The following is an 11,849-nucleotide window of genomic DNA, read 5'->3' as shown; positions in this document are numbered from 1 at the left end:
TGCCAGCCTACACTAGTGTCACAAGTTAACCATGTCATAGGCAAAGGAAATGGGGAAGTATTTGTACCATTGTACCAAAGCTCTAGAGACATCTCTGGAGTACTGTTTGGCTTTGACATTTGTGTTCAAGTAGCTGTGTTGAAAACAAGTGCTATGACAGAATAGTAGAATTACAATGGGAATGGAGTTTCTGCTCTGAGAGAGAACCTGTGTGAGTTGATATGCATGATGCATAGCGTATGATGAAATGTGTTTGCCTGCAGTAGAGAATTAGGTTTTATAATAGAGGAAATCTCTCCTACTTTAGTATTCCTGTCAGAATAATGGTCCTATAAAAAAAAAGTCTCAGTGGAAATTTTGTCTGTTCTCTTTATATGTACATATGCTAGTTTAGAAAAATCACCTTGGATTTATGCTTTGAGGACTTTTTGTGTATTATACTTCTCTCTTTTCACTTACTTTCTTCCCAGGTATGGACTGTGCAAGACAATGTATTTCTTGAAAAAGCAACGAATTTGAGTTGTTACTGGTAAAAATACATCTCAGATAAAGTTTAAAAAACAGACAAATGTTGACGTACTAACATTGGTAGGCAAAGTGCATTGTGTACCTTGTGAAAAGGTAGGGATCAGACATGATCCCTGTGATCCAAGGCAGTACAACTTTAATGATGCTCTAGTTATATTAAAGGATAATCATCTAAGAAGTTTGTATGTCGAGGATATTACACTTCAAAATTTTCTTTTAATGAAATTTTCCACTTCCTTATCTCACCCAAAGATGTCCTTGCTAGCGGAAATCTGAGTCTTGTGGAAAGATAGAAATTAAATTTAAATCTTTCACCTTTTCTCTACACCCATACAGTATGATAGTACTCCAAACATATGCTCATTTCTTCTGTATTTATTAGCTCACATATCTGTTAGTAAGGACAAGAAAAAAATACTACATGATGCTCACTGAAATCTAAAATGTGTTCTGCTGAGGCTCTGTATGAGATAATACTACTGTCTCTCACATGAATTTAGCAGTGGTGTTGTATTTGATTTTCCCCAAGGACTTTGCTGTTAGGAACAGAATGAAGTGAACACACACCAAAAAAAAGCTGGAAACAGTTTTTGTTTGATTTATATTAAAAGCATTTTGCAGCCACTAGTGGGGGTCAAAAATATAGTCTTGGACTTGGTTGAATTCCATCTCTTTTTGGCCTGTGACTAGGAATTTAGGATTACACCTTTACATCCAGGAAGTATGAAGGGCGTTTTTTCTGATGTCTGAAGACAATGAATACAGGATGGGAAGAGCATGCTTGTGAGCATCCCTTTTACAACAAATTAATTTGCTTTCAATTTGTAAACAAGAATCTTGAGTTTTTTCATCATATATTAAGCTAAAACAAAATGGAAGGATGAATGAGTATTAACTGAATAAAGATTTGAGAAGCATTAGAAATAGGGATAAGGGTTGAATTTGTTGCAGGTATTTCTTATCTGTAGAAGAACTATGTTAAAACTATCAAAGAAGCTTCATAAAGATCTGAAGAATAATAAAAGCAGTAAATCATTATGGCAATGCATATGCTAATTACATATTTAAGAATGTATGTTCCTTCTGTTGTGGTCAAGTTGATCTGCTCTGTGTTATGGTGTGGGGCTGGATGCTGGTTGGATCCCTATAGAGACAGACTTTTCCCGCGGTCTAATAGTTATAGGACAAGGGGCAAAGGTTTCAAACTGGAAGAGGGGAGATGTAGATTAAATGCTGGGTGGAAGTATTTTAGTTATGGGATGGTGAGGTGCTGGCACAGCTGCCCAGAGAAGCTGTGGATGCCCCATCCATGGAGGAGTTCAAAGCCGGGTTGGATGGGCCCTGGGCAGCTTGAGCTGGTGCGGACAGTCCTGCCCATGGCAGAGGGCTAGAACTGGATGAGCTTGAAGGTCTCTTCCAGCCAATGTGGCTCTGCAGAGGAGAGAGTGTGCAGCTACTGGGCTTCCATACTTGTCTCTCAGCTGCTCCCTTCTCTACAAGGCAAGTCTGGCAGGCATGGTGAAAGCAGCCATATATTCTCTGGTGCTAATATGCTGCTGCTCTCTTATGAGTTCTTCCAGATTTTGGATGTATGATCCAGAGGATACAAGATAGTATTCCAATATGTGTCATAAGTAACAATTACATCTTTCAATCCTCCTCTTATTTTTAGAACCAAAGTCAAGCTGAACAGCATGGAAGGCTCTGAAAAGCTACATAAACTGTTTCTAGTCAGCACCAGTGAGCGTACCATAAGTCCAGTGGGTGACCACAGGCTGAGTGACACAGGAGAATTCCTTGAGGAGGTGGTGTTTATGCTACCCACATACTTTATCCCTCCACAGCACCATCCCCAGGTTCCTTTTCTTAGTGCAGTTTCTTTGTGGTAACTTGGACATGCTGGCTTCCTGGCTGCTTTCCCACTGAGTAAAAGCTGCAGGCTTCTTCTCCTGAATTACCCTTCACGTTGGACAATTACCAGGACTTTGGGCCTCAACAGTTTTATAGCATAGGAAGTCTTCAGGGCCAAGTTTTTGTGAAGTATCCTGACCTTTTAGAGCACTCTCCACTGGGAAAATTCAGAGACTCAGAAAAGACAACAAAACTTTAGTGTACGAAGTGGGGAATAAGGCACGTGGCAGGGAGACAGAAAGTGATTCTGGGAAGAGGAATTTCACTGGGTCTGGTGTTACATGAGCAGAAGGGGGCTGACTGGCCCTGCATACCAAACATTTCACACTGGGGAGCTTGCACCAGATGTCCCAGAAGCCAGAAGTGTCTCTGGCTTAAGTGGAAGCGTACTGGAGGCGGCCTGGTTTGTACAGTTCCCAGGCCAGCCTGTTGCAGTTCAGACACGGTCCGGATAAACATCTGGGAATGCATTTTCTCCTTCGGTAACAACTTGCAATGGCCCGATGTTTGCCTGGGCAGTGCAGTTCCCTGCCACTGAAGTTATTGTGAATCCTTAAGTATTTCAGGCAGGAAAAAGGCAGCCTGGCTGCAAGAGCAAAGGGCCTTGTTCACAGTCTGGGGGAGGACAAAAAGCCAAAGAAGCATTTTGTTCATTTGGCCTATTGCAGTCAGGACAGTCCTCACTGTGCAGCACAGCGGAGCAGCTCACCTTGGAAAGCTGTGTTTTTCTTGCCTGTGATTTGCTTTGATACTCATTTGAGGTTTTGGTGGTTTCCTTCCATAGAAGTTCTGTTTACTTGCTCCGGAGATATTCGGAGCTCCTCACTACAGTGCCTGAAGCTAAAACAGTTTCCAAATGGCAGCACTTAGTATATGCTGAGCTCTTTCACTTGAAATCCAGTATTTGGCTCATAGTTGCATACTGCAAGGACTGGAACAACTTCCGGACTGATCATGTGCTAGCAACTACATGGATAGGATAGATTCAGGACCTAGAAAATGTGGTTAATTAATCTGCTACCAGGGGTATCTGGTGAATGCTTCCACCTTATGGGCATTAAGTGCTAGGATTTGAAGGTAGAATCATTTGAAGGTAGAAGAGAATATCACAGTCAGCAAGTGCCTTTGTTCTGGTCTTATTGGGGGTGGGCTAGGGAGGAGGGTTGGAATTGTCTCCAGTGGACTCGAGGAAACAGATAACAGAGCTGTTGTTAATTGCTCCTTCTGCTGCTTCCTCTGTGTAGGGAAAAGCAGGCTATCTCCAGAGCTGTGCCTACCTGGCAGAAAACTAATATGAAGTTGCTGCAGATAGATGTTCCCATGCATGATTTTGAACTATTTGGAACGTGATGTGATTTTCACATAATTGCTCAGTGAATCAGAGGGAGAATTAGGAAGAGTACTCATGAATTCTGATTCCCGGGTGGTGGCATTATGCACTACGAAAAAGTCTTTTAAATATATATTGCTCTTTAGAAGAAAGAACTGAAGCCAGGCAGGTATCGCAGAACTTGAGGTGCAGAGACTGTCCTCGTTCCTGGATTTATCTTCTCCCTTGTTTCTCCTCTGTTCTTAAAAGATTCTTGGTTTTCATTTCTATCTCCTTTTGTTTGTTTTCCTTCCATTTCTTTCCTTTACAAGTATTGAATGTCTCCTCTGGGAGTAAGCCTAGCCACATGTGCATGCAGTGGTGGTTTATTTTTATTGGAGTCATTGCCTGTGACTGTTATTCATTACTGTAGGAAGAACTGCACTGACAAACTGCTTTGAACTTTTTTTTTAGTAAAAACTCCCAGTTTGTGCATAACTCCTGAGAGTATCTACTGCCATTGTTAAGATGCTGGGAGTTTAGAGCTTGGATTCTGATGCTGCATCCAGATCATCCTGTCACATCCAGTGTTGCAAAGCAGAATTTCAGCTTCTCTCAGCTTTCTTGCAGTTGTCTTTTTTGACAACTTTTCAATCTTCCGTCCATCTCTCTGCTACTGAACAAGTGAATTGGCTTCTGCTTATGGAAGAGTTTGGGGTTGTGCAAACCTAGTGCAGTCACTGACTACACTGAAGTTATGGCTTCTTACGGTAAAGGCTACAGCCGGTACAGTGCCAGTCAGGGAATGCCTGAGGTAGAATGGCTGATCGGGTAAAGATGAGTCAAAAAGTACTAGAAAATGCTTTTATCTTGCCAGTACTTCCAGTCTTCTCTTGACACTGGATAAGTAATATGCAGCCCTATCTCCATCCTTTTATTTCTAGTTATCACACATTTATGTGCCACCATGGGCAATGCCACCATCTACTGTAGTGCTTATCTCTCTTGGAGGTACTTCTTTAAGATTAACCTGTGCCATAAATAATACAACTTTTGGCAGTTAAGTTAGAAGCTAAAGCTTACCAGAAATATAAGCCACAGCTCAGAGATGGAAGAAGCCCAATTGATTTCACACAAAAAGTACAACAATATGAAATCAATGATTATTAATTAACTGCTCTTGAGGTCAGAGTGGAGCACAGTGAGGAAAGAGCTGATTTGGCTACGTTTACGCAAAAGAACACAGGACCTTTCCCTGAAAGTTAACAGTAAGACAAAGCAAACAGACGAGAAGCGATTTATCTGAAGTTTGGCTAACATTACATAGATTTCTAGAGATTTGTTTTAAATATTTCAGAATCTCAGTTTCCCACTAGCAGATACATCTGACTCTTAAAATCAAAAGTAATCTGACAGATTTTGGTGAGATTTGATCTCTCTTACCTCTGTTAAAGTAAGTGTTGTGCTGCTTTTTCAGTTTTGAGATTTCTTTGAATTCTTCATCCTGTGCTGAATCCATCTTGCATTTTCCATCTGGCTTATGAAGGCTTTCCTTTTACTAACTTTCTTACTCAAATCATTGACCACTGTAGCTATTTCCGCTGCAAAACTGTCTTAAATGCACCTTTATTTCTGCCTTCTGACCCTTTCTGCCCTTCTTTTTCTTAAGATGAGAGTCAAGTACTACTTGACTTTGCAGTCTTAGCAATGTTTTTCCATATGTGGAATATCTGTGCATTGCATTGGAGGAAAACACAGATATACTGGTGCATTTTTGGAGCTTAGACAACAGCAGGATGGTCAACTACTCTTTGACTGTTCATTTTGCAGTTGTTTCCAAATGTGAGCTAATGGACATTTTCAGGATATACACACTCTGCTTACCTACTTTTCTGCAGTAATTGGCTTGGATTTATGGAATGCCTCTCATAAAGCGTCTCTAGCTGCCGTTGCTGCTTTTCTATAAAGTAGTAGAAAGGAAACTCATTCCTAAATGGTTTCCTCTAGACAGGATTTTCTTGTGGGGGAAGGAGAGATACAATCCATTTAAGTTGCTCCATAAAGAGTTTTATTGAGTTGTAGCCCATTAAACTGGACTTGATGAAAACCTTTCCAAACAACTGGACTTTGGGGAGCCACAACTCTAAAGTGCTGTGCATAGCACAAATGAAATGATGCTTTCATAAGAAATCATTTTAATCCAACTTGTGATTTGTTTTTTTTTATATGTACAAAAGTCGTAGGGACTTCTTGGCTATTTCTTGTACTGAGGCATGTTCATAGTCCCATCTCTCATCATTTGTTCTCATGCTCAGGACATCTTAACCTTTCCCCGTTTTCAATTCACCGAGTTTGTTTTTACCAGGCAGAATATGTGTGGAATCTAGATGATTAGGAGGATTGCAGGATAACCGTATGCATTTCCTTCAGCCTGTTTTCCTTCTTTATTCCCAGCCTGTGGCCTTTTCTACAGACAAGGAAAGCACCCCAGAAGAAGCCTCTTGCTGGGGCACAGTGTGTGGGTGTGGGTGGTATTGATGGGGTGTCTGAACTTCACCTGCTTGCAAGGAGAGAAGGGCTGTGCATAGAGAGTTTCTCCATGCAAGGAGATTTAGAGGGAGATATGAACCAGGGATAATTGTTTCCGTAAGAAACTACAAGTCCCCAATAAAGGTGAACTCTACAACCATTTGTCTATGAAGACAGTGTGCTTCGGTAAGGTCTTGTTCAGATCTTTGCACTGAAATATGCTGTACAATATTTAGGAATGTATTTAATTTTGTAAACTCAGTTTACCCAAAAGCATACAGGGAATATGTTTTTTTCCCCACTGCTGTAAAGCCTTCTAAAAATCTTCTAAGTACTGTACACAGTCAAAATCTTGTTATCCCAAAATTCATCTGTGGTAATAGAGGAGAACAGTAAATTGTTTCTGGATGTATGCTATGGGATGAGAACATAAATGCAGGATACTTAAGCTGCTTTGCAAATTAGAGTCACTTTTTGGTTTTGTGACAGGGAACAATTCTGTCCCAAGGGAACTCAGATCCTGTTACAAGACTCCCAAGGAGCTCCAGGGCCTTGTAAGCCTTACTAGGGTTTGGTGAAGCTTGGCAGAAACACAACTCCTACCTTGTAAAAGGCCATTGCCCTGATGGTCATTTCTGTTGCAGAGAGGGAGCAGGGAACAGCTGCTGTGTGAGGCCTGGATGCTGCTGTAGGGCTAGTGTCTGGAGGGAGCCCCTTGACTCTCTCCTCAGGCAGCATTCAGGAGGGCTGGAGGCAACAAAACCAGTGAAACTGGAAAAGAGACTGGGTGCTGGGAACTGGGTCACAATTCCTGCTCAAAAGCAGATGATCTACAGAATAAGGACCACTGCTCTCATTTCTAGAATAGATCAAATTCTTGCACAGAGGGCCCAGGAAGAACCAGCAGGGAGGAGAGAAAAAACAGTTCTGAGGTCTGCTGGGATATCTGATGCAAAATCAACTTTGTTGTTTTCCTAACAGGCTTTTTCCTGGGCTCTGTTGCAGCTGAAAAAACAACCCTTGTAATCTACAATAAGAAGGAAAATTCTGGCATGAAGATTGTCCACCCAGACATTTTGGCACAATTAGAGGAAAGATTTGTTTAGCTTAACACTGATTTTATTAGTATGTAAGTCTAACTGAACCTGTAGAGGTAGTCTTTCCTTGTTGAACGATAGCATTGGTGGTATAGGTGAGAAATGTGAAGGAAACCGATGCTTTTCTCTCCTTCTGCAGTTTAACTTGTGCTCTTCTGAAATGCTCTGTTAGCAGTGATTGTTTAATGCAATAGGACAATCTGACGTACTTTAAAAGAAGCTTTGCATGATTTTGCTAGAGTTCCTCAATCATTGCTGAGAAACTATTCCTTGTAATAGTGTCAGTATGGGGAAAAAGGTGTATGTCTTCCCAGTGTAAACAGAAATGACATTAATGTTAATACAACTGATTTTATCAAACATTTTGTTAAAATATCAAAAGTCCATTACTTTTTAAAAAATCATTAGTTTTCCATGATAAATTCTGTTTGGTTTTTTTCTTACCGTATGAGAGCTCATAGCCCAGTTAAAATCATCATCTTATTTCACCACTTAGTTGATGTTCGTGGCATTTTGATAACTAATTTGATATATGATCCTGTCCTCTTCATCTTCTTTTCTTTTTTTTTTTTTTTTGCAAGGCACTGGCTTGATTTCTGGTTATTGGGCTACTTCTGAAAGTCCATCCAATATATTTTTCCAATTCATAGCTTTCTCTGTTATTGACAGGGGATGTTGTCCCAGTAATTAGTATTTTCTGCTGGATTTCTACGATCAATTTCTGTGATTCATCTCTTTCATAAAGCTTCCATAAACTGTGTTAATAAAAAACTTTCCCTAATTAAAAAACAAACTCTAATGTATGTTTTTTCTGCTGTCATCATCAATTCCCTCTAAGCCTTTTGTTTCTCATCTGCGCTGCCTGTCTCCCATTTATCTTCCTTTATCTAATCTAATGACATCTCTTCAGTTTCTATTCACTTTTCATCAAGGTGATATATTTTTCTCTTCCATAATACCTTTGTGTTCTTAACGTGCCTCATGACAGAAATCATTTTTCAGTTATTTAATGTTTATTCTAGATTGTTCTCAAATAATAAATTGTTATTACAAACCTCCTGATGGGGGAAAGGCGGTGCTAGAAGGGAAAGAAAGAAAACTAAGAGGTTTGACCCTCTTGTAAAGTTAGGTCTCTGAAAAATTTAAAATAGCTTGGATTTCCTAAATCACTCATCCATCTCTATCATTCTCATTTCAGTAGGAGAGCTGCACAAGAATAGCAGCATCTGCTACTTACAGTCCATCCCAGAAGCTCATGGATAGCCCATATCGAAAAGACTTGATACCATTTCATCATTCTCCTATGTCTATTTTCTATTCATTTCACCATTTAAAAAATTATTTCAATCTGGTAACTTCTTTAGACTACTATTTCCTACCACTGTTTTCTCAGCTCAAATTGTGTGCTGCTTTTGGTGAAACTTTGACTGCAAAAAAAAAATTGCAATTTTTGGGTATTAAAAAATAATGATTATACTGATAAAAAAAATAAATGAAAATTGCCAAAAAAATGTCAGTAGGAGAAAATTTCTGATGAGGCCAAGATTTTGTCTTTGATTCTTAGACTAAATAGTACTTATCAGAAGACATGTCTTTGACTTGTCTGGGTAGGAGACAAACCAGTAAATTCCTTCACATGCATCAAGAGCGTTTATAGAATTGTATATTATTTATCTTCCAGAAGTGGAAAGGAAACCTTCCTTATGTTGGAGCAAAAATTTTGTTTCTTAGTCTAAGTTTGGGAACGTATGTCTGTGGAAACAGTTTTCTGTCTCAGCGTACTCTACAGCTAGCCCACTTATAGAGAATTTATTTTCAGACTTAGGTTCAGGTAATACACCTTTCTTTACTCCGTCCAGAATTGGTAGGGCTTTTGTGCTTTTTAGTCTGCACATAGCACTTGAAGAGACTTGATAGGTTATGGAGCACATCACAGGCACTGCTTCTTATCCCTTTCATAAATATTTTAGTCTGAATCCTGAAAACAAACTTTTTTTTTTTTAGCTTTGCCTATTTGGACTGAAGGCTGCTCCAGAATCTTTCTTTACTGATGATTATAAACGTTCAAATTTCCAGCCCAAATGTATTTGTGGCTACATGTTTGTTCCTGTGCCAGTGTTGTCTTTCAGTTTGAGAAGCTCTCCTCTTTCTTTCCTGCTCTGTTCCCTCATGTTTCCGTCCTGTTTGCTCTCACAGACAGCCATCTTTTTGGTGGGATTCACTGAGCTCATGTTTTCTAGTGCCCTTTCTGTGGCTGCCTTCTTGGCAGCATGCAGCCTATCTCTTGCAGTTTGAGGTCCTAAGCGACCTGTGCCTCATATTCCACTGTAAAGCTTGCAAGTGGCTTGTAAAAATGTGCCAGTGTTTTTGCCAGCTGTATGTGGCGCAGTGCACTGTACAGCTGGGATCGCTGTTGTCCTGGCTACATTATAGGATGTGTTAGTAATCTTGCAAGGTACCAGTATAGCTCAGAAGTGTTTTCTTTTCAGTAACTGTTTTCCTTTTTGTCTTACAGCTTCTGTGCTTATTTTCATTTTCTTTGTCATTAATTACCATTTAGGAATGTTAGAAGCTTTGCAGAGATCCAAATAGATTATATATATATATATAATTTTTCCTAAAAAACTCGATATGTGTCAGGGAAAGATGTCAAGTGTGTCTGGCATGACATCCATGTTTCATTCTATCCTGTTTTCCAAGTCTTTTAATTATTCTTCCCTTCAACATTTCTAATGTTCTGCATGGTACTGATTAAGGTTACGGGCCTCAACTCACAGGTTTACTTTTTTTGTTCCTCTTCCATTTGAGGTCTATGTTTGCTACTTCTCAGTTACATTGCATCATTTTCGGTTTCACAGATGTAGGACACATACTGGCTATCAGACCTCAATCCACATACTGATCTTACAACTTTTTTTTTTTAATAGAGTTTATCTGTTTCATCTTGAATGTGCTGAGCTCCTGAGATTTTCTTTCCCATCAGTTGTTTCTGCACCTGTAGGTTTGTTTCCCCTGTCACTCTTGCCTTTCCTCTTTTCCAGCATCCTCCTGCTTGTTGAAAACTCCTTCACTAATTTCTAGAAAATGATAAACCACTATCCCAATCTCATTTGATTATAGCTCAGATTTTAATTTCCTTTTTGATGCTGTTAATATTCTTTCCTAGGTCATCATTACCATGATTTTTGGCAATCCGCATCATGGCATCCAAAACACCCTTCTCCTTTTTGATCTGTATTTCCTTCTGTGTTTTCTAAGATCCTTGAAGATGCTTAAGAACCTCTTGTGTTGGCCTTTCCATCCTGAGGACAACTTGCAATGACTTTTATAGTATTTTTTTCTCTTTAGTCAGAACACAAATGTAAATATGTATTTATTTTCTTCAGTTTATATTAATGCCGACTTTGGTGTTACAAAAAAAATCTGTGTATCTGGTTGTGAAGTATACAATTGTACTGTAAAGGTTATTTTTCCGATTAAACAATCATTCAAAATAAAACATTGCCTTTGAATATTGTGAGCTAGTTCTGTTTCGCTAAAAAGAAAGCTAATGCTGAGCCTCAGAGGTAACTGGAGCAGCCTCTCAGAGGGGCCCTGTGATGTGCTGCTGAAAGGACATGATTTATTATGTTTTTTCATTGCTATACTTAGTTATATGCATACTGTAACTACATAAAAATGCAGTAACAGAATGTACATAGGGTTATTTGAATGTCTATCCATTTGCACGTACAACTGTGCTTAGCGTACATTTATATGTAGGTTAGTACTTACGTGCAGAGCGCTGTGCAGAATGCCAAATATCTGACCTTAGACATCAGGTTTCTAACTGTTTCGCTTTGGGCCCATCTGATTAAACATCCAGCTGTTGTGGGAGACTGTAGCTGAGTGTTTACGCAGTTTTTCCACCCCATCCTCTCCCCTGCATTCTCAGAGACCAGCAGTTTTGGCCCTGCAGGCATGCTAAGCACCAGAAGGCACTCTGCTGTCTTCCTCGTAGGTTGTCTGTGCTTCCCTGTGAGGGAGGAGGGCTGTCTGTCGGGGAATCATGATGGAAAGGAATTCTGGTTCTGTCAAGGTGTATTGCAGATGTGTGATGGGACGTGCTTCTCCTTTCTCCAGAAATGTGTTGTAGTAAGAACAATAATTAACAAGTAACAGGGGAAAGTGCTAGCACTGCAGTTTTCCTATTTGGAGTAGCTGACAAAGGTTGCATCACATCCTAGGATGGTTTTGCCAGCTTCATAAGGAAAACATTGACATTTGGACTAGTCTGGTGTTCTCTGTCTGTATTTATGGTCTTCATGTGCCTTCCTTTATTTTTTTTTTACTGCCTGAAGAAGAAAGGAAGAGTGTATTTAGTTAAAATTCTGAAAATCATAAAACTGTTACCTTGCTGTGGGTACATGTGGGTCGTAATGCTTATGTTTAAAATCAGGTGTGAGGACTTTGTTTCTTCATCCTGTGTCACAGTC

The 11,849-nt window shown here is 39.7% G+C and overlaps 1 protein-coding gene across 13 annotated transcripts in view; it reads left to right on the top strand.

Moving 5' to 3' along the window:
• RAD51B (RAD51 paralog B) overlaps positions 1–11,849 on the top strand; it is a 350,163-nt gene that overhangs the window by 212,074 nt on the left and 126,240 nt on the right. For 2 of the 13 annotated variants that reach the window (XM_021403757.1, XM_021403750.1), the window contains one exon: positions 7,259–7,406. The exons of the other annotated variants lie outside the window; for them this stretch is intronic. In XM_021403757.1, coding sequence (XP_021259432.1) covers positions 7,259–7,303 — 45 coding nt within the window. In that variant the 3' untranslated portion in view covers positions 7,304–7,406. Of the gene's footprint in view, positions 1–7,258; positions 7,407–11,849 lie in introns of those variants that run through there. 13 annotated transcript variants of the gene reach the window in all.

The sequence above is a fragment of the Numida meleagris genome, chromosome 6 (assembly GCF_002078875.1).
Source record: "Numida meleagris isolate 19003 breed g44 Domestic line chromosome 6, NumMel1.0, whole genome shotgun sequence".
NCBI lineage: Eukaryota > Metazoa > Chordata > Aves > Galliformes > Numididae > Numida > Numida meleagris.
Note: the sequence above shows the minus strand (reverse complement) of the source record. Positions and strands in the feature narration are given on the sequence as shown.